The sequence below is a fragment of the Amblyomma mixtum genome, chromosome 1, assembly GCF_055824585.1.
Source record: "Amblyomma mixtum isolate Tamu chromosome 1, ASM5582458v1, whole genome shotgun sequence".
NCBI lineage: Eukaryota > Metazoa > Arthropoda > Arachnida > Ixodida > Ixodidae > Amblyomma > Amblyomma mixtum.
This window is the reverse complement of record NC_143012.1, coordinates 23,343,923-23,369,703: the sequence shown is the minus strand read 5'-3', so window position 1 is coordinate 23,369,703 and position 25,781 is coordinate 23,343,923. Positions and strand designations below refer to the sequence as shown.

General features: G+C 45.2%; 1 protein-coding gene and 1 long non-coding RNA gene across 2 annotated transcripts; both read right to left on the bottom strand.

The window, feature by feature from the left end:
• Positions 1-1,698: 1,698 nt before the first annotated feature.
• Positions 1,699-13,188, bottom strand: LOC149365730 (uncharacterized; the record flags this gene model as incomplete). The annotated part of the gene is made up of 3 exons (XM_089569162.1): positions 1,699-1,831; positions 6,871-6,968; positions 12,352-13,188. A coding segment is annotated over one exon (819 nt), but the record flags the coding sequence as incomplete, so codon positions are not given.
• Positions 13,063-25,112, bottom strand: LOC149365729 (uncharacterized). The gene is made up of 5 exons (XR_016283086.1): positions 24,995-25,112; positions 22,899-22,973; positions 20,503-20,595; positions 16,469-16,548; positions 13,063-13,163 (listed from the first exon to the last, which is right to left on the bottom strand). It is a non-coding gene; the product is annotated as an uncharacterized LOC149365729 (long non-coding RNA).
• Between the last annotated feature and the right edge of the window lie 669 nt (positions 25,113-25,781).

The following is a 25,781-nucleotide window of genomic DNA, read 5'->3' as shown; positions in this document are numbered from 1 at the left end:
TTTTAATTTCCCTCATGTATGTGTAGGAGCTTAGTACGCTTACGGTTCTTACGGAAAGAAGGTATCTAAAGAGCATAGCTGTGTTCAAGAGTACTTTTAAGAAATGCATAAAAAAATTATGGAAAAGTAGCTTTTCAGTGAGATTAAAATCTGCCGACTGAAACCACATAGATGTCAGCAGCAAGGCTTTTCATTGTTAATGCAATAAAAGCTTGTTAATTCGAACTTTGAGACTGGAAAAAATGATCGAATTACCCTAAAGTTCAAACTGTCAAACGACCCTGAAAAGACCGACAGGAACTGCTTGCATCATGGTAAATTTATTCGGTGAAAGACTGGGCAATGGCAATGGTTGCCTGATTTGAGATGAGAACAATGTGGCAATGATTGTTGTTCAAATTTCCATCAATGCTTTATTGCATGCATACTGTTGGTAGCATCGAAGCAGAACTGCTCCAACGTCGTAAGGGCCTTCGGCATCCTTCACGGTGTGACGCGGCAGAGCTCCACCGCTTCTGCATCATTCATAGCACAAACAGTGAACGGCATGCGACGAGTGCAGTTTTTATGCACTGGGGGAACAAAAATGAAGGAAATGGCTCAGTGGCACGGAAGCGGCGAGAAAAGAAAAGCAGGAAAACAAGCAACTCGCCAATCAGCGTCCAAAACGGTGCTTAAGCAACTCGCCAATCAGCGTCCAAAACGGTGCTCAGTTGGGTTGCGTTAGTCTAGCGCGAGGCTCAGAAAAGTCAAACTGTAACTAAGCAGTTGGCCTGTTTTCGAAGACGGGGCTGTCTGCTAAATATCCCGCCTGCAGTTTGCCCACACCAGAAGTATGTGACCGGCTCTGCAGCATAGAACTCAGGTTTTCAGCAGGGCTATTTTGATGATTTCTTGCCATGCCGGTCATACCCGGATGCCCTTCGGAGCCGTTCGAATTAACCGGTGCGAGACCGGTGGCATCCGAATTAGTGAGTGTCCAACGCCATAGATCTGAGGTTGGCTGGAACCGAGCTGGACCTTTGAATTATCTGGAATACCGAATTAACCAGGGTCGAATTCACAAGCTTTTACTGTATACAGAGAAAGCACCAACTTCAGGCAACTTCAGTTTTTACAGCATGCTCTCTCTGTTCATGGCAGGTTAGATAGTGCTGCCCTACGAACCTCTTTGGGCAGAAGCGACACTGGAATGGTAGTTTTGCACCCCTGTGGGTACTCATATGTTTCACGCGGTCTCCACGGCGTGCAAAGACCATGGGACACTGCTCGCATTTGAATGGCTTTTCACCTGTGTGTGTGCGGACGTGTTTCACAAGGTTCTGTTTTAGAGTAAAACATTTGTTGCAGTAGTTGCAACGGAATGGACGTTCACCAGTATGGGTGCGGAGATGATGTGTAAGGCTTTGTTTTACTGCGAAGCTGCTGCCACAGTAGCTGCAACTGTATGGACGTTCACCTGTGTGGGTGCGGAGGTGACCCACCAGGTGGTGTCTATTTGGAAAGCTGCAACTGCAGTGGTCACAGCGAAACGGACGTTCACCCGTATGGGTGCGGAGGTGTGCAACCAGGTTGCTCTTCTGTGAAAACCTCCGACCACAGTGGTCACAAGGGTAAGGGCAATCGCCGGTGTGGATTCGAAGGTGGGCCATCAGATGGCTTCTCTGCTTGAAAGCCTTGTTGCAGTAGCTGCACTGATGTTGGTGCGGGCCTGCGCTTTCACCCTGTGGGTTTCCCGTGGTGGTATGAAGAGCTGCCCCAGAGCACTCTCCAGACTGAGAATCCTGTCCAGAAGGAGAGCCATGCTCAGGTTCAGTTTTGACCCTTATTCCTGCATTGAAAAAGCCAAAATATTTTCAATATACTGGCTATCTCAACACAACTCATCTAAGCTTACTTGGCGTTACAGCAACAACCCGGAAAATGTAGACAGCAATCTACATAACGTGCCAGCATGTGCAAATTAAAATCAATAGGGTGATCTTAAAGGTGCACTGAAGAGGAATCTGAACTCGTCTTTTTGCCACGGGAACTCAACCTACAGGCTCCGAGCATTCTTAGAAGCTTCGACTTATTTCCCTGTGTGGTGGATTTTCCTAATTAAATCGCATTAACGTCCGGCTCCCGCCTTTATTTTTCGAATTCTTCCCGTACGGTGGGCAGAGTCGACCAACGCTTGGAGTGCCTCTGCCATCGGCGGAGTATGACGTAGTAATGCGTAGTAGCAAATAGTCCGCGTGTATTTTTATTTCTGCGGGCTTATTTTGTGGCTATATTATCTGCAGATGAAACTATTTATTCATGGAAACCTAAAAAACAAAATAAAGCGAAAGCAAAGCCTCTACGGAGCTGGCCGAAAGGCACTCCACGCGTTGGTCGACTCCAGCCACCATACAGGGAGGATTCGAAAAATAAAGGCGGGAGCCGGACGTTTTAATTAGGGAAATCCACCACACAGGGAAATAAGTCGAAGTTTCTAAGAATGCTTGGAACGTGTAGATCGAGTTCCCGCGGCAAAAAGACGAGTTCAGATTCCTCTTCACTGCACCTTTAAGTGGTATCAGCTTGGAGAAAAAAATTTAACATCAGTTAAACCTGGATGTAACAAACCTCCATGTAGTGAAATCCTTGTTTTATGAAGTTTCTCAATGCTCCAATACCATCCACTTGCAGAATGTGCATTTGTGAACTTCATGTAATGAAGATGCTGCAGGGGCTGACCTTAATAACTCATTATGCTGACACCCGTTTAGCTATTACTGTGTTACTTGGAATCTGGGCCGAACCATGCAAAAGTTTCACTGCGATAAACCGCAAACTATACTCCATTTCATACATAAGGTGTTTGCGCTGCCTACATACGCGATCAAAAATAGTGCATTCCTTGTGGTGAGTGAAAAATAAGTGCTTTGCTTGCAGGCTTATTACTAGGGCCCGGAAATTTAGGTGCTAAAGAACCCCGAAATAGGCAGGCATCTAGGCTCTAAAAAATATTGAAATAGGCGCTATAAAGCAAAAATAGGCGCTTTGAATAATACTCTTTATTCATAAGTGCAAGATTTGTAAGTCGAGCACGGAGCGTACGGAGTCCTCAACTGAAGCAATAAAGCACATTCTCAGGTTTTCGAACTTGAAGCGCCTTCGGTTTTCGCTAAGCATAACTTTGTACTTTAAAAGGCCTCTTTGACATCGCATGAACTTAGTGGCGCGAACCTAAAACATGAGTTGATAAAGGCTTAGGCCTTCAGGTGATGTGGTCGTATCGTCTCCGCGTAGAAAGTCTCTGATTTGGGAAATTGTTTCTAGGCATCTATTTTTTTCTACCAATTGTTGCATCTTCGTAGAAACAGTAGCGCCCTTTACTTCCAGTCCCCGAAGTGCTGCTGGTACTTCTGCCACTACCTTCAACAATTCATCTATTGAGAGCCAGCCTTTTCCAACTTTGTCATCCTTTCCGTCAATTTTGAGAAGTTTGCACTAATGTATGTCGGGCCTCTTTCCAAACTCGCCTCTTGCTACACTTCGAGATAAACACTTTGTTACACTGCGTTCAAGTTACAATTCGAGAAAAAACGTTCGGCGAGACCGGCGCCTTTTGTGCGTGCATCGGCGCGCGCCTTTCATCATACATAGACAGATGTCTCAAAATTGAAAAACGGCACCGAGGACTGAAGTGGCGGATTTAGTCATTTATAGGCAAAAAGTGTGGTTAAATAGGTAGTATTTAATAAAAAATGAGGAAAAGGCAGGCAAGTGCAAAAAAACGCCGTTTAGGCATTTATAGGCATGTTTAGGCAAATGCCTAAATTTCCGGGCCCTACTTATTACACAACACATTTTTCATGAGGTTGATTAAATGCATTCTTGCTGACAACACGCTGTCGCTTTCTCGTGCTTTACAACACTCTGTCATAAAACAAGGGCGGAGTAACACGCCTCCCGCTATTTTTTCATGCGGACTAATTCCGTACCTTTCACAGCCTTGCACCTGATGTATGGTTTGGTTTATGGGGGTTTAACGTCCCAAAGCGTTCAGGCTATGAAGGACGCCGCAGTGAAAGATGCGGGAATTTCGACCACCTGGGGTTCTTTAACGTGCACTGACATCGCACAGCACACGGGCCTCTAGAATTTCACATCGACAGAAATTCAACCGCCACGGCCGGGATTGAACCCGCGTCTTTTGGTTCAGCAGCCGAGTGCCATAACCACTGAGCCACCGCGGTGGCTGCACCTGATGTATGAAAAGGAGTATAGTATAAGAAGGACACATATGCGAACACAACAAGCAAACGCAGTTGACACAATGCACTGTGCTCCACCACCATAGGTGCTTCTCCATGGCAAACACAGCAGTCTTTGCAGCTTTTGCACTTGTAACGCCACATCAAGAGACACTATAACAGTTCATGTGCAAAAACAGCGTGAAACAACAGGGCACAGCAAGGAAAACACGAGAAGAGCAGCGTGCGCCAATCACTGCCACAAGGTTGCTGGCTTCTCTGCGATGCTGACAGCTGACATGTGCCAGTGAAGCGAGGTGCAGTGCACTTCCCAGGGTAGTGGCTGGGCAGTCCGAGGAGAGGAAATGCGGGAAGGAGGTGAAATCGCCCACCCCTCACATAATGGCATCATGCGAGTCGGGCTGGAGATTGTGACTGCTGCCACCACCATGTTATCAGCACGCTGGGAACGGTTTCTCTGCATTTGTGACTGAGCTACGGGGGTTTGCTGCGAACATTTGCAAATCGATTACACCTGCATTTATTCCTCATTCTGGTTTTCATTCTGCACTGTCCTTTAGAGTCTTCACATGTAAACCGCATGTAACGAAAACCTCTGTTGCGCATTATTCCTAAGAATGAAAACGAAACTAAAATTTGGTGTCTCTACCCCAGCAGCCAGCAATTCTGCAAGGATGAAAATAGTTTTTCAAGAACAAATCAGACGGAGCGAGCTTTAACTAGTGTCACAGCATGCTACTTGTGCTCCTTCTGTTGACTGAAGCTTTCATGAATTATTCTGCACACTTAAGAAAACCAAGAGAATCATTGCTCGAGAAAAATTGTGCGAAAGACTACCTTACCCGCGAGCCAGTACACATCTCATCAAACCATTTCCTGGAAGTTATTCCCGAGTTAGTGCTGCAGTGAATCTAAGACTGAAATTAAAGAAATCAAGTATATGGCATTTGCTTCTGCATACTGAATTGTATCAAGAATAACTTGTTAAGGCTTATGTTCGCTAGCAATCTTCAGCAATAGTTGCTTGTATGAACAAATTAAGCAGTTTTATAGCTGGTCTACAGAAAACCTGTGGAAGCTATCTTTCAAACAGCTCCATAATACAACAAAAGACACCCCTCCTCAACATAGGCTCAGAGGTGACCACCACCTTGGATTGCGATGAATACATGTTGCATACAAAAGTTAATAAATATTTGCGATAAACACACAAAAAAGCAAATTCAAAGAACACACTATGCTTATAGGGTCACTGAGGACAAATTGCACCTGGCTTGCATTAATAGACTACGGCATTCTAATAAAAAAAGGAGACCACTTTCACTACAAAACAGAGTTTTTATAAGCTAGAGAAGATTGAAAAATGAAATACATGTGTTGCCATAACTGGCCCATTTCGCAAGACAATTGAGTGCATCAACACTGAATTTCGGGGCGTGGCTCCCAAAGGCTATGCCGCAGTGTTATCCACTTCGAAATGGTGGCAATAAGTCCGTCACGATGTTTGATGTCACAGGTTTGAATCTAGTATTATTTAATTTTTTCAGCCATAAATGCGTATTTTGTGACCAAACACTAACACATTGGGAATCAACCAGAGAATCAATTGAAATCAATTTTTAATAAGAGCAATAATTCTATGGAGTTATCCTCAGTGCTCCTTTAACAAAGCAGAATGTGGCCTGCTGTTAGGAAAAAAATAAGAGGTCATCAGTTGCAAACTATATGCACGTGGCAACAGGCTCTGGTCAAGCACTGTCAGTTTTGTTATCGACACAATTAACCACAAACGTCTTTAATTTACGCCAAAGTAGACTAAACAAAATTACACAGTACATTTTCCTCCAGGAAATGGAATAGAAAGCATTCACATTGCAAGCTTCAGTCTCCAGCACTAGCAAAAAAAAAGGTTTGGTTTATGGCTTATTCGGGGTTAACATCCCGAAGCAACTCAGGCTATGAGGGGCGCCGTAGTGAAGGTCTCCGGAAATTTCGACCCCCTGGGGTTCTTTAACGTGCACTGACATCGCACAGTACACGGGCCTCTAGAATTCTGCCTCCATCGATGTTCGGCCACGGCGGCCAACGAACCCGCATCTTTCGGGCCAGCAGCCGAGCGCCGTAATCACTGAGCCACCGTGGCGAGGCCAAAAAAAAAAAAAAGGCTAAATTTTATCTTTGAAGATCTAACACCACAGGAAGGTACTAATACTGTTCTGAACTGGTTTCATGAAAGGGTCCAGGTGTAGGTATGCAGGGAGAAAAGCAAAAATAAGCCAACAAAATGTGTGAAAGGAAACCATCTACAAGGCTACAGAACAACACTGTGGATGCACACACCACAAGAAAGAAGATAAAGGATGATGCACAAAAGATAGGCGTGTAATGATTACATGATTACTTACAATGCATTTTTTTTACCAGAGCCTTCAGTTTCTGGGAACAAATTGGAGAATTATGAAGAAAAACAAAAAAAAAAATGCAAGAACCATTGCTCCCCACCAAATGACATAATTTCCTGTAAAAAATTTCCTGTGTTTCAACAGTTTAGCTGTGTTCTTGGCAAGCACTTGGGGTCATCAGAGATTGAGATCACTGGGTATGCTATCATAGAGACAGTTAATACCAAGCTGCTGAGTTTCTGAAGGAACGATGGCAGCTGTTTTTAAGGACTCTTTCTCTGGAAATCTGTACTCCTTCGCTTCCCGATGTTAGTTCCAATGCCTGCAAAATGAAACAGAGTAAAGCAGCTTCAAGCACAGGAAAAAATCCCAAAAGTACAACAGTGATCAAGCACGTATAAACTGTGGCTGTTGCAGTGAATTAAAATCAGGTGCTGCTTTCTTCCCACTGTTAGCACTCATGAACAATTCTTCAAAATGTTGAAAGAAGTCCACAGCGACTCCCCCCCCCCCCCCCCCCCTTCCCTTCTCCTGGGAGAAGTGAGAGCAACAGCTACCGCTTGCCCCATGAACCTGTCCCCTCCCAAGCCCGCTGCTCAATACCATGAAAACAGACAACACATTCCTGTTCGTGCTGCCCAGCTTCTGCACCACATGGTGTTTCGTGGCTCAGGTCCACCTGCGCAGTACCCTTTCACCATCAACAGAAGCCCTCCTCTCATTGTCACACCTGCCATTACATGCATGTCTGAGGTGCGCGGGTTACAATGCACAAAGTAATAGAACAGATTTTTACGTGATCGTTTTTCTTGCAAGTGACACCTCGATGTGATCCCTCTTCGCGAGCCCCATGAAAAGTTCTGCATTCGACTAAAATGAGAAGGTGGAGCTCGGGCTTTACGTGCTGTAAACAGATGACAAAAAAAAAATGTACGCTTTCACGTTGCGATTGTTTGAAGTTGCACACATACATCATCATGTGCGATATGTGCGTGCACATACATCCTCACGTGTGATAACTTTACATCATGTGTGATATGTGGAAAAGGTCACTTGCGCAATTTGACGTGAGGTCTAAGGCTAGCAACATCCGAATGTGATCAGTTCATGTGATAAATTATGGAGAAGAAAGCGAGGAGGACCTCTTTCTATTGTTTTCCTGAAAACTCAATCTTCAGATAATTTGCCTACGTATTATGGTTTGCCATCGTTGGATTGATAAAAGTTAATGTGCAGTATTAGTTTTCTCGAATCGAATACTTATTTTTTATTTGAAAAACTCCTAATGGCCCTTTCTACGAGGGCGTTATACCGTATTGTGCGTTTTTATCGTAAAGACTTTCAAAATTTTTCTTACCTCAACCGCTGGCTCGTTCGCGGTGGAACTGCGCACAGAGCTTGCGTATTATGGTAACTTTTGTATCGTAGCAAGTTTTACAGCGGTACTTACTTAGTTGAGCCGTGCATGATGCAAAAGCGTAATCGTCTGCGTCGAGATCGGTGAACTGAAACCCAAAACACCGAGTTTTTGCTGAAGGGCAGCAGTAGCGCCATCTGTCTTCCACAACGAAATTAAACAAAAAAAAACACAGCTCAGGACTTCGTGACGTTGTCCTCCGATGCTTTAGGAGAGCCACGAAAGCAGACGATATAAGCTGAAGTGGATAAAGTCATTGGACGAAAAGAAAGAAGACGTCAAACAATATTCTTTTAATGGCACAGCCTCGTTAAAATAGTGTTTTCTGGCATTTTTTCCGCTCAGTTGGCCGCAAATGTTGGAAGCGCTTCACTTGAAGCAGACGAAAAGGCCGGAACGGCGTATTCAAAGGACCTGCGCTCCTTGCAACGCTCGCCTTGGCGCCTTGTGACGCTTTCCACTGCAGAAGACAGATGGCGCTACTGCCGCCCTTCAGCAAAAACTCGGTGTTTTGGGCTTCAGTACGCTGACCTCGACGCAGGCGATTACGCTTTTGCATTATGCACGGCTCAACTAAGTAAGCACCGTTATAAAACTTGCTACGGTACAAAAGTTACCATAATGTGCAAGCTCTGTGTGCAGTCTCACCGTAAACGAGCCAGCGGTTGAGGTAAGAAAAATGTTGAAAGTCTTTACGATCAAAACGCACAATACGGTATAGGGGGGTGCCAAAAGTGGAGAAGTACCAGGATGCAAAGTAAACTTGGAAATAACAGCAAGAAGTGACTAATATGAAAAACAAAACAATAAACAAGGCTAGAAAAATATGAGAGATGGACAATAGGCAATAAGTATCAAAATGTGGTAGAAATAAAATGCAGCATGCAAAATAAATATATGAACGGGACGTATTAGTATTCAAAATTTCGAATATCCACACACCCTTCCTTAATAACTATTTCAACAACAACATTCCTTGAGAAGGATATTGTTATTTGCAGGACATGTCATCCTGATCCATGTCTTGTAACAACACACATGACGCTATAACCTTCAATTGCTAACCTACACTAAGCCATTTATGTTTAACAGTTATGGAAATCATTGTTCATTTCTTCAGCATGTTTAAGAGAAAGGTTTGAACACATTCTTTAATAGCATTGTTATCTTTATATCAGTGACAATGAAGTGTTGCCAACTCATTGTAGTCAAGTGTAATGCCTTTTTTTTTTCATTTAAATTTGTCAATGGTATTTTCCTAAGCACACATATTAGGACTTATCTCTACTAATCTTCGAAAAGGAGACTACATCTGTACTGCACTTCCATTGCTGTCATCAGTAAAAGCTACTATCGGCAGCCGCATTACGCAGACACTTCATCCTTGCACAAGCGTAGACAGTTGGGCTAGTAGTTGTGAGTTCATCCTTACACTTTGTTGGGAGGAGAATAAAATTTTATTGACCACAGACCTTGGAAATGATATCGCATGGACAGAACATTCTCATACAGAAACATCATAAGACAATCATGAACTAATATTGTGGAAAAAAAAAAGCTCACATAAAATGAGAGCTCACAACAGGTGATGGAATTTCTAATCACTAGCGAATAAAAGATTCTGCAAGCATATCAGCTAACTGTATACTAACTGCTGCTGTATAAGATGTGATAACTGCTAACTGCTGCTGCATAAGATGTGATGACTCACAATAATCCTCACTTTGGTGACCACCCAACAGGCCTGGTCACCAACACAATTTCTACGATTTTTATCAGCAATATTTAAATGTCACAAGTGTACTAGTGTAATATGAAATGACAGAATAACTGCTAGTATGAAGATAACAAAAAACAGAGCCAGCTAACTGAGCACAGCGTCCTAGGAGCAGAGTTGGAAAATGTTGAGAATAAATTAGCAATAACGAAATGCACCATTTAAATGCCCCCAAAGAATTGTTTGACAAATTGCAAAGTGCTAACTGGCACAGCGAAGTCCTTGTGCTCGTATAATTTCAGACTTCTGTAAGCCTGCCAAAAAACCATGATATATCATCATCAGGCTGGAATTCCTTCTGCCCCCTTTCATGCCTCCCACTGACACTGCTAAAACACTAATGCATGGAGAAAATTATACAAGAGCAGGTTTTTCTTGTGTTATACAAAACAAAAAACCTGCAAAGTTACAAACTGGGCTAAAGTTTACTGCAAAATTATGGCAATAGCTGTCAGCGGCGAAACTGTACAAATTGAAGGTGCGGAGAGATTAAGCGGCGGCAGACCCGGCGATTTCTCAGCATCTGCAGCCATTCAAGGTAGACTAGTGCGGCATCTTGTTGACCCCCACCGAGTCGGGGCCCATGACGCAAGGGTAGAATGCTTTAAGGTCAGTGTCAGAAAACTCTTCTCAGTGCAATGAACAATCTACATTGCAGTGGCTTTAATTCTTTGTTGAGAACCATAAATGGTGACACACTCAGCAGGTGTGGCCAAATAATTTTCATGCACGCTGCACCATGTCGCGCACATCCCGTATTGCACACATGGCTTCTTCGCATGAGCTGAAGCATCGATGCTTAAGTCCTGCTTTCACTTATGCCACAATTGTCCTATCGCTGTCATTCTCATGCAGCAGTGACCCCTCCCGCTAGACGTTCAGCGGTGGCACAGGAAAGTTGATTGTAAAACACCAGCTCGCTCAATTTTTGCCACTGCATTCACGACATCTACACTGCAGCTACTGCCAGTGCCTCTTTATAAACCTCAGTGATATGTTTTTTTTTTTAATTGTGGGGAAAAACGTATTATCCGGGAAAACATATGATACAAGCCGCCTAATTCTGAGAAATGTAGCTGTTGAATGAGGCAAAAAGAAACATTTATTGACAATTTCACTTCATAAAAATGTTGATTGGCATTTCTTGGCATAAGAGCTGAACAGATCCTATTCCAGTGCTCACCGAGTTCAGTCCGCGTTCGCACTATTTTTAACGCTGTCTTTTTTTTTGTTCTTGATGGTGGTGCTTTGCCTCGTTGCATAGAGGCACCGCAAAGAAGCCACAACGACGAAAGAATGCCGCAAAAAGCATGACGCGAGCCCTCTCGTTAGGCCCACTTGTATGTTTGCACATGTGAGGTTGGGAATAAACGTATCACACGACCACAAATTGTCGAAATTTTAAACGTAGTAGCCAGGAAATCGTGTTTTCGGGGATTGTATCAACCTGGAAAAATTTAGTTGGTTGGTTTATGGGGCTCAAGGTCCCAAAGTGACTCAGGCTATGAGAGACGCCGTAGTGAAGGGCTCCGGAAATTTCGACCACCTGGGGTTCTTTAACGTGCACTGACATTGCACAGTACACGGGGCTCTAGAATTTCGCCTCCATCAAAATTCGACTGCCGTGGCCGGGATCGAACGCGCATCTTTCGGGTCAGCAGCCGAGCACCATAACCACTGAGCCACCGCGGCGGCCAACAATGGTGCCAACTACACCAGTGACAGAGCGAAGCAACCGCGCAGTGAACGTGCCAGGCAACCATCATGCAGCCAAACTACTGGCGGAGTGACACAGTTACAAACGCTATGCCCCTGTAGCTTTCAATCCGCTGTACACACATGCAAAAGAGGTCAGTAAGCTCGCGTTTCACGCTGACCAACGGCATTTGGAGTGCATTTTGACGTATGAATTTGTCTTCTTTTTCAAGCATTCACCAATACGGCAGCAATGAAGCAAATGAAACCAAATGAGGCAGGTTAGCTAGCAATGTTTCGAGATAGCGAATGTTACCAAAAAAATTACGGCCGATTTAGCTTAATTTGCCAAATGCGAATTATGTGCGCTACTTCGCTTTCGGTTCCATGCTATGGTTTCAAGGTTAGGCTTCAGGCAACGATCACCGAAATCGGTAACTGGGGACCTTAGTGGTAGCGTGCTATAAAATTCTGGGGCCCCTTAACACACCTCAAGAGGGCACTGCAATAGCGGCGTGTACTGGTTTCATCGTGCATGGATAAAAGTTGATGAAGGCGACAACATGCAATGCACAGCGCAAGGGAGTGGCAATTACACATGAGGGGGTAATCGGCTGTGGCGATAGCATAGTGCTCTCGTGCAGTGGCCAGCGAATCTGGTCTGTTCATGCCGCTGTGGGTTTGAAACCCAGGTATGCGCAGTGTTGCGGCCATATTTATTTTGTTTCGACAGGTCTAGCTGGCTTCAGACAATCAGACAACGGGTTTTTTTGAGATTGAAAGCCTTAGTGCTAGCGCGATAAAAAGTGTCAGGACCTTATGAGGTACTGAAGTTTACTGAGTGTCTTCTCTCTTAATGCCGTTGTCGTTTATGATGGCATCTTCTTTTGTGATAGTGTTTTCTCTTGTGATGGTGTCTTCCCTCTTGATAGTATCTTCTCTCTCTGTGGCGTGCCTTCTCTCTTCATGGCGTTTTACCTGGATCTTCTCTTTGAATGTATTGGGGCAGAAGCGACACTTGAACGGTTTGTCACTCTTGTGGGCTCGCACGTGGCACATGAGGTTCGATTTAGACGAAAAGCGCATGGGACAGAGCTGGCAGTGAAATGGCTTCACACCCGTGTGGGTACGGACGTGTACCACCAGGCTCTCCTTGTGTGCAAAGCTTCTACCGCAGTAGTCGCAAAGGTATGGCTGGCTGCCGGTATGGATGCGAAAGTGCTTATCTAAGTCGCATTTTTGTATGAAAGTCTTTTCACAGTGGTCGCAAGAAAACGGACGCTCGCCCGTGTGAGTACGAAGATGCACCACCAGGTGGCTCCTTCTCGCAAACCTGTTACCGCACTGGTCACAAGTGAATGAACGTTCGCCTGAGTGGGTGCGGAGGTGTGCAACCAAGTTTCCCTTTTGAGTAAAGCTGCTGCCACAATGGTCACAAAGGTAAGGATGGTCGCCGGTATGGCTGCGGATGTGTGCTATGAGCTGGCTTCTGTACACAAAGCCCTTGCTGCAGTAACTGCACTGATGCAATCGCTCGCCTGTGCGTTTATTCCTGGGACGGCTGACGTTCACTGCCCAAAAGTACTGCACCGGAGGTTCACCATACTCCAGATGGGTGCTGGCCAATCCTGCATTGAAAAAGCCAGAGTAGTTTCAATAAAACATGGCAGCCCACGCATCATACCTCACTTGATGCTAGAGCCACAACCTAGAGAATGTGGAAAGAAATCCAATACAACCGAAGTGCCAGAATGTGTAATGTAAAGGTCGGTGGGCCAGCCGAAAAGTAAACTTTGTTTTGAAAGAGAAATTTTCATTTTTCAATGTCCGCATTTAGCTTTAGGTCAACATTTAAGCTTGCAAATAACTCATGTTGACAAGAAAATAAGAAGGAACTGTAATTGAGTGAAGACAGAGCTGCTCTAACACAAATGCTCACAGCAAACCTGGCTTTATAAATTTGGCAAAGCAAGGACAGTTTTCCAAACAAGAAGCAGTGAGCTTTTGCTTGTTACATAGCACACTACCATTAACTGCACTTGTGTCTACTATAACTCTGGTGTGCATCATCATCCACACAGGAAAGAGAGAGGAACATGAGGGAATCCCTGCTGAAGAAAAACATCTGAAAGACCAGTTGTCTTGAACGCCTAATCACAGCTTTCCACAAATATTACCTAAATACTCATATCCAAGCTTGCACTACACTGATTTCAAAGCTAGAATTACTAAAGTGAACAAAGTAGAATCTCGATGATATGAACATGGTTGATACGAATTTTGGGATGACACAAATTAGTAAAATTTCCATGGCTGGAGCGCCTTGTGTACAATGTGCGGAATTCCGGCAGTTCCAAACATTTTCCTGTGCCACTATAGATAACAAGAAGGTGCGAGCTGTGACCGAAACCTAGAGCTCAAATCACGGCCTGCAAAATGCTGACATCGTGATGCCAGTAGCACTTCACACACAACGAATACTGAGCTGTAGCCATGCGGCTGTTTACATAATTTACAAGGACTTAGGCTTGAGACTCTTCAAGCAATTGTTATCATATTAACCAAAGAGGCAGCTCTACAGCAGCTCTGCAAAAATTTTAGCCTCGCACAATTTTCTCATAACCGCTTCACTACACGAGGCGTCTTGACTTGAAGTTAGCTTAGGGTTGATGCTGCCTCATTTGATAATAGTGAATACACGAGAAGCAACATACACGAGTACTAAATGCTTTGAGACAATTAATAAAGAAAAAACAAATGTGTGAATAATAATTCTATAATTAATACAGCAGAACTGGCCAGATGCTATACGAAAACTAAAAATGCTACAGAAAACAGGTTGCAAATGATATGTACACAACAACATATGGTGCTAGTGGCAGTGCCTGAGAAGTTAATGCACATAATTAAAACATGAATATTTACCATTCATACCCAACCACAATGAACCAGATAACCCAGAATACCACCTTCTATCAGAAAAAGCACAAAACATACAAATGGCAAGTTCCACTCGGTGGCAGTTAGAATGATAAAGGTTGAAATATGTCCCTGAATATTTGATTGCTTCGCAAGAATGGCTGTTGCTATTACTTGTCCACAGCTTCCTTTGCAGAAAGACCCAAGCATAACCATAAAGAGCAAGGAGTAGCAACAAAATATTGACACCGGAGAAAATTATGGACTTGTGGAACCATAATGAACAAGCAAGAAGACACTCGAAAAATGGATGCACTACATCACAAGAAACGCAGATAAAGGATGCACGAAAAGCACAGGCAGTTTAGTTACTTATTCAACTGCACATTTTTTTTCGTGCCAGCTTTCGTCTTCCAGGAAAAAAGTCAGGTTTAAACACAATAAAAAATGATGCAACTCACGCAGTGGTCTTCCAAAACGATTGAAAAGCTTCCTGCGCACTATGTAGGTTGCAACACTTGTACAGGTGCCCACTAAAGTTTTCTGAGCAACAAAATATTGAAAAAACCTGAATTTCATCCCTGCCTAGCGGTGTGGCCAGGCATTCAGGGCTGGATTGTGTAGGCCGTGCTGGAAACTGCAAAGCACGCCCTTCAGTTCATGGCTGCCTGCTTAGACTACCCAGCCACTAGGCTTTGTCATAATTTCAATGTCCCGAAAACTATTGTGGGCACCTACACATAATGTTAAACATGAAATCTTTCACGCCATCCCCTATACATGTTTTCTAATCACTGCGCTTTTCAGGTAATGGGTAGGGTCTGGTGGGCTCCACTTTGTGTGCATATACAAGACAGTGAGGTCATTATGCATTATATTGATGTAGAGTAGAGCACTGCACGGGCCTGAATTTGAGGCCCGAGCCCGGCCCGGGCCCGCGACCTGAAGCCCGAGCCCGGCCCAGGCCCGCGGCTTGAAGCCCGGGCCCAGCCCAGGCCCGCGGCTTGAAGCCCGGGCCCGGCCCGGGCCCGCTAAATTATCACTCTAGTGAGCCCGGCCCGGCCCGTGAATCCCGGAGCGAAGCCCAGCCCGGGCCCGGCCCGGCCCGTTTCACAGTAACTGAGCAAGTAGACTGCTACTACAGCGATAGGGAACTGGCCGACAAAGGTTCTGAAACCGCAGTTTGGCTTAAAGAATGTTGGTTCTTTTTAACCCAGAAGGAAGTGATGAAGTGTAGTTCTCGCCAGGCCCGTCTTTTGGAGACTGGTCTCGTGTAGGAGGGCAAAGATAAACTCGGAAGTTCCGAGAGCCAAATAAAAAGGGCTGCATACACGCGTACTAGTCTACTCTGCGTTCCCCCATGATTGTAATCAGTTATGTTCTGCCGCCTGCGAAGTATAAATATTAAAGCTGCCTAGCAAGCAGTAGGATGACATTTTTTTTTACTGAACGCGATCTCACAGGTTGAGCTCATAGCCGAACTGGTCACCTTTCAGCAGAAACGAAAAGCTAAAAGGCTTGAGTATTTCATGGTATGTGCTTGAAGACCATAAGCGTCCTAAACTAATATGTTCTTCCCTAATGCATTTATAATAGTGTATAGGTATGTTTTGGGAACGCGAATGATCAATGGCCAATTAAGGCCGGTTGAATTTTACTCTTACTGCACCGCGGCGTGGAAATAAGGAAATAAATAAGTGAATGAATAAAGCTTAGTTTTTTTCTCAGCGCGTACTATAACTCATAGCTCAAACATGTCGCTGTTTCAAAGCTACAGTTCTGCACTTCACTCTGCAATATTGAATGAAAAGTCGGACACCAGCCGTTTCTGTACGGACCGAAGCCTGGCTCGGGCCCGCAGCTTTAAGCCCGAGCCCGGCCCGGGCCCGCAACTTCAGGCCCGGGCCCGGCCCAGGCCCGGCAAAATAAATCATGTCCCGGCCCGGGCTTTCGGGCTGGCCCGAGCCCGTGCAGTGCACTAATGTAGAGTATGAATGTCAAGCACAGGGTTTACAGAAGTTGGCAGTTTTCCTTTAGAACAGTTTGTCTTCCGGCACCCTTCGCTCCTTGGCCTGCCAGTACTGGTTCCGATGCCTGCAAAATAAAAAAGAGCAAAAGCAAGGCAGCATAAGTAGGAAAAAAAAACACCAGTGACGTAAGAAGCAGAACTTACAAGCGCTTCACATATTCATTAATCTTTACTGGGCAGCCTCACCTGGACTTAGAAGCAACAGTAAAGTGCAAAGGAATGCATTACCAAGGGCTCTTTGTAAAAGCATGGTTATCAGTAACTATGATGAAATAACAGCGCAAGGAACGGGACGAAAACACGAAGGAAGAAGACGCAGACACGGGCGCCGTCTTCTTCCTTCGTGTTTTCGTCCCGTTCCTTGCGCTGTTATTTCATCATGGATTACCAACTAGCCCGGCATCTTGCACTTCTATCAGTAACTAAATGAACATAATGTATTTGGTAGCAGAGAAGTGGTTCCTTTGCAAAAAGTTTTGCCATAATTGTCTGGTTCGTGGCACTGAACAGGAAGAAATGGACACTACTCGCTACAAAACATGAAGCAACACATCTGAGAATACTTTTTCAGACAGCTCTTTGTAAAAAGAAACCACTCAGTCAATTGTTGCCCTACAGCACTTTTCACTTCTTGTGTGAAGCATCAGCACCTGCAGCATGGCTTTTAACTCATGCACCAAAAGGTTATGTGCATATGAGTAACATTTAAGACAATTAAACTCTGGCTGTTATAGTGCATATTGTCTTCTGACACTGTTAGCTATTGTGAACAATGTTCCAACTTGTTCAGTACAAAAAACTCATAGGATGGTTACCACTGTGTAATGCGAAATTCAGTGACAGCTGCTGAGGTATTACTCTCCCTCCTCCTTCTACAGTAGCCGCCCTCCGGATAGTTCCCGCAGTAGCCACATTCCGGTTATGCACCCTTCTCTCACCATACTCTTTTTCAAGGGTAACGCTCCTCCTTAAACCGTAGTCACCCTGTGGGTGGTTCCCGTGGTAACCCCTTCCAGTTGTACATCCCTACTCTCGCACCACACCCTCCTTCTTTCACAGTAGCCAACCACTGGTTACACATTCTTTCCCTCTCGCCATACCCTCTCCCTTCGACGGCAACCACGCTCCCGTTGGCCCCCATGGCAATTACCCACCAGTTCTACTGCCGCCGCCCGAGTCATTGCCGTTTCCTTCCAAGACTGCTGACATTACTTTATATCTCATTATTAATTTAGACTCACTGTTCTGCTTTGCCTGTCTATGTCCTCGATCAAACTTGCCAGTTCGTCTCAAGGCACTTGGCAATGCAATATCTTCAGCAAAGCGGATTGCTCAGGTATTCTCCATTTTGTCACTTTCCCTGTGAAGTACTATGGCAACTATGATTTTTGCCAATGTCTGATTTCCTCTCCGCCACTTTTAGGCTACCTCCCTTCATTACTGCTTGATCCTCTCCATTTATATGCCACGTACGTTTGGAGGATGACGAAGTATTTTTGAGAACGACAATAGTGCTATGGTGCGCTCTTGAATATTTTGGGAGCAGTTCGCCTGTCTCAGGCCTACGGCCCTTGGCCTCGGTGAATACATTTGCCATCATGTAACATTTGGTGGAGGTTGTGAAATCCAAACCCGCGACCCCAAGCTGGATCTCCGCAGTAGCCGAAATCTCGCCACCATTACCATGTCTACTGAATCCGCCCCATCCCAGCTAGTGCCGTGCCGTCCAGACGGAGGTGGACAAGATGTTTGTGCAGAACGTTATCAAGCCTTCGGACAGTCCATGGGCGTCGTCTGTCGTCCTTGTCAAAAAGAAAGATCAAACCTGGAAGTTCTGTGTCAATTACCGCCATCTGAATACCATCACATAGAAAGAAGTCTACCCCCTTCCTCGAATTGATGCTCTCGGCTGCTTGGACAGTGCCAGCTACTTTCCCTTCATCGATCTCCGTTTTTGGTACTGGCACATAGCCGTTGACAAACGAGAACTTGAGAAAAAAGCCTTTGTCACCCTGGAAGATCAGTTTTCCCATGTCAACCTCGACCTGTTCAGCCCTTTTCTGGTGTCTGCTATGGGGTACAAATGGATTGCCATCTCAATGGACTACTTGACGCACTAGGCTATCACAAGAGCGATCCCAACCAGCTGCGCCACTGATGCCACTGACTTCCTCCTGCATGACGTCATCCTCCCGCCTCAAGCATTACTACTTGCACTCTGCCTTGCCCATCTAGCATGCACTGGGACTGTGCTTTAGCCGGGAGGGGGGGGGGGGGGGGGGGGGTTGTGCTACGCAAGTTTGGAGGGCGATGAAGTGCTTTTGAGAACGATGAAGACGCTGTGTTGTGCTCTTGTGATATTTTGTGAGCAGTTCGGCTGTCTCAGGCCTTCGGTCCTTGGCCTCACTGAATACATTTGCCATCGTGTAACAATATCTCCTTGTGCTGTTTGTGCATGTGCATGAACTGAAAGAATGCACAAATACATTACAACTACATCACAACAATGACAATGCTGATAATTCTGCAGAGACGTGTTTCGAGACAAAAAGACCCAACTTCACTTTATTGATCCATTTGGTGCCTCAAAGCTTCTAACTGATGTTGCTTGATCTCAACATCGAGAGAAAGCAGCCTGGGCTGAATTTTGTTATCTTACCACTGCTCCGCCAGCTCCTCGCATAGATCTTGTGCTTCAACAGCCTTTATCTTGGTGACTACTTCTGGAACCAGCGTCCGCTCTACAGCAGCAATGTGTGCGTCACTTGCCTTCAACCAGGAAACTCGAGTTCATGTGACCTCCTCAGACATGCGCTGATTTGTTGGCACGTTAACCATCGTTAACCTGATTGCAGCTCCAACAGGAGCCACTGCACTGAGGCTGGCTGTTCAGTCATGGTGGTGGTGCTATCTGCCTTGTAGCAGGTGAAGGAACCTCATCTGTGAAGACATGTAAACACAATGCTGCACACACATGCACAATGCCTTCATGAGAACTCTGCAGCGATGCGACTAAACTGGTTTGCTCTTATGCTTATGCACAAACTACAGTGATATGACACGCGAAGAGCAAATACAGCTATAAATAGGAGCCATCGAGCCCATAATAGAGGACCACAAACAAACCCTTTACGTGGCCACGACTAGAGTGAACTCGGCAACATGTATCTGATGTGGTGAAAAATGCTGTCGAGGGGATTCAGTCTTGTCGCCATGTGGTAAATGACTGCACCAGCCAGTGCTGCTGCCGGGCTCATTGGCCGGCACGCACGGTACCACCATTTGATGATGGTGGCCGGTACCACCATCTGCACCAAAGCTCTCAATTATACATCTTCTACAACACCACCTGTGCAGTGAAACACACTGAAGTGAAGCATTCAGTGCGTAGCCCACAAAGCTTGAAAAGAAAAACAAAACATGCACACAAAAGTAATGCTTTCCCCTAAAGTACATGTGGAGCAGCTTTGTCACAAATAAGAAATCACGCCAAATCCTTAGAATCAAAAGGATGTCTGAAGATGAAACGTGTGAACACGCAGCAAAATGTACGGACAATTTTTGAATGAAAAGCTGTTCTACTCACCTGTCTGAAAGATTTCCTTCGTTTCTTCGGATCTCTGTTCCTTCCAGTGGGACTTCATGTTGTCCCAAAGTTTCCTTAGCTATGCAACATACACAGTATGTGTGCCAGCCAAGCTACTGTACTCATCACAGAGCTGGGCCCAGGCTTTATCTTGGCCTTTTAGCGTGAAAATGCTACTTCACTAGCAAAGCTGAAAAACCTGAGGTATGATCAACACGCAAAACAGACCCCTCCCCCCCACACCCTCCCTTACCGCGCACGGCTGCCGATATCTTGCATGCAGTTGCATTTGAGGTGGTGATGCCTCAAGTGCTTTTGCACGCCCTACTCAGTTTAACTACCCAAAAACCCTACCATTTTTTGAGAGGTGTTGTTCATTTGCTTGCTTTCTATCACATTATGATAGTTCATCAAAATGTTCCTGAAAACCTGCCTTTCTTTTTCCGTGGTGAAGATGAACCACGGACCTGCAGGTCGCTTCTTGGAGCGCTGGGACACGTCCGAAGAGGATGCCGATGGTGTCATGCTGTAGCATGATAGGTCGATGTGGCCAGACATTTCACACATGAAAAGAAAGGACAGGAGTGAAAACACACATGCAAGCATGAACAGTTGAACACGCACAAGTATGGACACTGGATGACTGGACAACAAAACTGCACGAAGCGGGCAAGGAACACAAGGAAGTGGACCAGAAACACGTGAGGAGCAAGCATAATCAGGGACAAGGAACGATAACAAATATGCCGCGTTGGCCATGTGTGACTGTTGCGGTTGCATGACAGGGAAAGCAAAATGGATATTTCCTTTGAAACTGCACCGTTTTGATGGTGAAAACTGGAAATAAGCATTTAAATTGTTTTTAACGTGCAGTTTACCACTGAAATAGAGAAATGTCGTCTATATTAGTGAACAGGTGGAGTTTTAATTGCTGATATCAACAGTTTGTTCCCCCCCCCGAAAATACTGCAGCAAAGGAAGGCTACCCAACCAACTCCTCAATGGAGGAACCTCGGAGGTGTGTTCATAAAGCGCGAATGCTCCTCAGGTGGAGGATGACCGTTGTCAACCGCTTCCGGCAGCGGGCGTGCCGTTTCGAGTGGTGGGTGGTTTGTGAATACGGTGGTTAACGTCCAAATCTGTCCATTCCGTGGGCCACATCATTTTTTGTAATAGAAATAAGTGCAAATTGAGACTGGATAATTGGTGCAGAAAGAGGTGGTAGGTTATTAACAGGGAGCTCATTTGTCGATATGTCACTAAAAGCCTTATTAAAGAGCTCAGCAGAGTCATTTAACGGTAGGGGCAAGCAGCCTTCAGTAGTTAATGTTGGCAGAATGCTGCAGCTTCTTGAATTTAACATGCACGAAAAATTATTAGGATCAGTTTTTAAGTATTTAAGAAGTGTTTAATTGTAATATTTTTTTAAGTAGAACGTTCGTTGTATTCTTTGAAGTTCAGCAGTGCATTAGTTCCCAATGCTTTTCTGTATGCTTTTTTTTTCTCTTTAAGTACCTTTGGCAATCATTGGTGAACCGGGGATCATTCACAGTAAAACCTCATTATTCGAAGTCACTGGGACAGTGAAAAATATTTGAATTAAGCAGGTTTTCGAATTAACTGACCACGATGAAAAAACGAGACTCAGGCAAAAGAATTTTGCTGCAGGAATGTGCTACCTTTATTGGACAAACTTTGCAATTATTTAAACTGATCAGAGACCCTGCTCACCTAACTTCCGAACCCCTTACCCATGACACACGATGCAAAGGAATGGCACAGGCCGGTGTGGCATGCAGTCAACACATCGGGGGCACAAAGCAAGAATGGTTGCGCCGTGGGACATGCATTGATGTTGCTTGAGGTGAGGGGGGTGCTTAAATGAGAGTAATAAAGAAGTAATTACCTATTGGCATCCACCCAAGTGCAGCCAGAGAGCTATAAAGAAAGCCTATACAGCTTCCACAGAGACTATGCAGATGAAAAAAAATTCGTCCCGGTCCGGTGTTTGAACCCTGGACCACCGCTTTACCGGAGCAGTCGCTCTACCAGCTAAGCTAACCGGGACGGCTAACATATGGTCGGGTAAGTGAAAGTGCTTCCGCTAGACGCTACCTTGACGAATACTAAGAAAATGCAACATTAAAACTGTTATCCCCTGCTGCATTGCAGTGAAGCAAGTCTTCTCTGTATGAGCACACTTCGGTGCAAGGGCGCTTCACCTATCAAGCACCAGCACTGCCATGCTGGTGCAGTTGCTTCATGGCTGAGAAACAAACCCCGCCGCTTAGTTACTTTTGGCAGGGACTACATACAACTGCTCCGCAAATCGAGAGATCTGCAGACATGTTGCCTCATACATGCTGCAATAAATGTTGACCGAATACTGCAAGAAGATATGACCAATTGCATGCCACGTTACTTTGGACAAAGCCCCAACACATATAAAAGTTCTCACATGGAACCACAGCAGTCAAATCAGTACAAAGGGGCTGCATCTAGTTTGTTTCATATCACGCATTGTATTCTTATGAATACATGACAGATCTGTTCAGGTCTATATCTGCTGCTTTAATTCTGAACTCACGAAATAGTAGTGGCAGATAACTATATTTACCCAAAATTACTTCCCCAAATTGTAGTTTTGCAAAGCAAGTGCCCAGAATGATTTTTTAAACAGTAACATAGCAGGAAATGCAGAGATGTTACAAAATTACATATTCCAAGGTAAATTAGAAAACACTGCAGGTACGCTTTCAAAGATCGCAAATTTTTAATTGAAAAACCTTTAAACCTGCGATAACAGTGAGAGTATGCATTTGGCTATACCAGTCATAGATCTCGGCTGGACACAATCGAGATGATGGACGAAAACTGCACGCCAAGCCAAAGGTCCCCCTGTGTCTGCACATGCAAATAAAAAGGGAGCTCGGTAAGAAGGGAGGACACAGAAGATAACAGAAATTCTACAGTTATAGCTAGTCTGTACACTAAAAATTTAACAACCCCACACCCACAAAGGGCAAAAAACATGCGAGGGCTCCAATGTAACAAAAAACTAAGTACCGACATTGGCACCTACAGGTTTATTCACACATCTAGCACATCAACAAAATGAATAGGCTCGAAATAAAGAGAGCAGCGAATTCACTGGCACAGTAAGTGCTCCATTAGCTGCTTGCATGGAATGACACTAAGCCTTGTCCTTATATTGTCTTGAGAGGCCTGAGCAGTAGCCACTGGCTCTCCTGCACAATACATGCTGGCTCAGTTTTGTCTTTTTTGCGTCTGAGTACCGCCTCAGCGCTCTTGAGACTGCCTGAAGGCACGCACCGTCTATTGTTTACGCACGCACCATAACAGTTTTTGGTCATTTTTCCACATCTTCCTCACACGCAAATGAAGAAGAAGCTGTTGGGGCTGGCTACCGTTTTATTTGTTCTCTTCCTGACACAAATTTAACTAAACCACTACGCACCCCAAATGTTAAATAAAGGCGTTTAAACAAATTCAAGGACATCTACTACTGCGATTACTTGAGTTCTAAGAGAACTGTGGATTTTCTCACAACATATCCATTACATGCAAGTTCCTTGGCAGTGACAGGCCAGGAAATTAAGCAGTGATGGTGACAAGGGGGGCCGAGAGCCGCCACCCTAAAATTTGCATGCAGCAGTTTGTTTGTTTTATTTAGTTAATGTTTATAAGGAGCAATGGGGCATCACACGCCTGCCAGAGGTTCGACTTCCCATATGAATACCTTGGCGCCCTCCCTGTAAACGCTCCAAACAAGCACAATGAGAGTGTGTGTGCCCTGCGCCCGCAATTTACAGCCATCTCAGGCTGCCATTTCAGTCCGAGGTAAGTGACTTTTATTCGGCACAGGACTAACTCACTACTGTAACGCTTAGTTGCCAATCGATTCAGTGTTGATCGGTGCTTCGGGCCGCTTGCGGACCTTCGATGGCTCCTAGCCTTACAGCTCCTACCTCATACACTCGGTCTGAAGGTTCTCATTTTGAATGTTTCGATGTTAACAGCAGTTGGCCAGTGCATGCAGCGCACGAGAAACGGCCGAGTTATCACTTTTGAGATTGCTGCAAGTAAAGCGCGCACCGCAGCCTCTGCGACACCATCTCACTGTGCTAACAGCAACCTCAAAGCTTCATTTGACAAACAGCTTTCTTTTTATCCACAGATGACGCGACAGCCGCTAAACATCTGAGTTTTCGCCCAAACATTTTCTACATCAGTTCAAGAGATGCGGCACTCTTGCACTCGATTGATGATGATGACCATGTACCGAGAAACCTGATTTGGGCCCCCGGTCACCAGGGACTCAGGGAAAGGAACAGGCCGATCAGGCCGCCCGCGCACTCTCTCCCCGGACTATCTCCCGGTCCTTGGAAGCCTTCTCCTAATCAGACAGTCTGGCCCTTACATTCAAACCTATCACCGATTACTACAAGGAGAAGCACCGGCGCTACCCGGCCCCTTGTAAGGGACTGGATCGCGCTGACGAACGCCTCCTCATCAAGATTGTCACCCACACTGTAGTGCCCGGCGGTGCTTAAAAATTTTAACACATACTTTGATGGCGCGTGTCAGTTTTGTGGGGATGTAGCTGCTGACACCTTCAACATGGTTTGGGTGAGCCAATCAAACCCACCTATCCCCCTAGCCCCACCAGAGAGGACTGGGAGGAGGCCCTGCTCGGCTGTCAAGACTTCAAGACACATATCAACAACCCTTTGGAACGGGCGCTCGGGCAAACTACACGGAGGAATGAGCACTACATGCGAACCTTGCGGTGGGGTCGAGGAGATCATCAAGCGCATTGTGCTAGAATGTGCAGAACTTCAACCCTCGGTTTCGGATACACAGGCCGATCCCGTACCAAACTTCCTAGTACACTTCGCCCATACCTGAGTAACCTGACGCGATCAACCATCCTTCCTCCATGCGATCAACGGATCCGGCAGCCTTGGAGCATAGCGATGGTGATCGGTTTCCGCCGACTCGACGAGCCACCGCAATGAAAGCTGGTTGAAAAAACCAAGCGACGACTTGAACACTGATAACGCACACGAAACAAATACCTTCATGTAATATATATATAAGAGTATAAAATTAAAAAGTTATCTCGGAAGAAACACTGCAAGCGTCGTCTGCTAGCGGCGATTGGTAGCAGACGCCTCTTCCTCTATCATGACCGCGAAGAGGTCATTGCTCTCAGTTAAAGCTAGCAGACGAAACTGCGCTTTTATATTACTGAAAGAAAACACGTATTGTAAGTAAATAAACTACTCAAAAGCATAATTTTGCTTTTTTAAGCCATGTTCACTCAATTCAAAGGGTCTTCCCACTCCATAACAGCAGACGTAGGTATAAAACCGCTGCAGTTCAATCTGTGCGCTCAGCGCCGGCTGTCTCGCTGACTCCCAGCTCCTGCTTTTCTTGCACAGCTCGTCATCATGCTCTATTGCTGCGTGCCGCAATGTAAGTCAACTCACCAAAGAAAAGAACCCGATGTATCGTTTCATGAAATACCGTCAGTTTACGTGAGCAATGGCTAAGCAGTTTCGAATGACGACTGTTGCACTGTTGTGATTTGCAGACTTACTCCACCGTCTGTACCTCGCATTTTTGACTTTCAGACTTCAAAGACGGCAGCAAGGAACGACTGCTGAAACCAAGCGCCTTAACTACTGC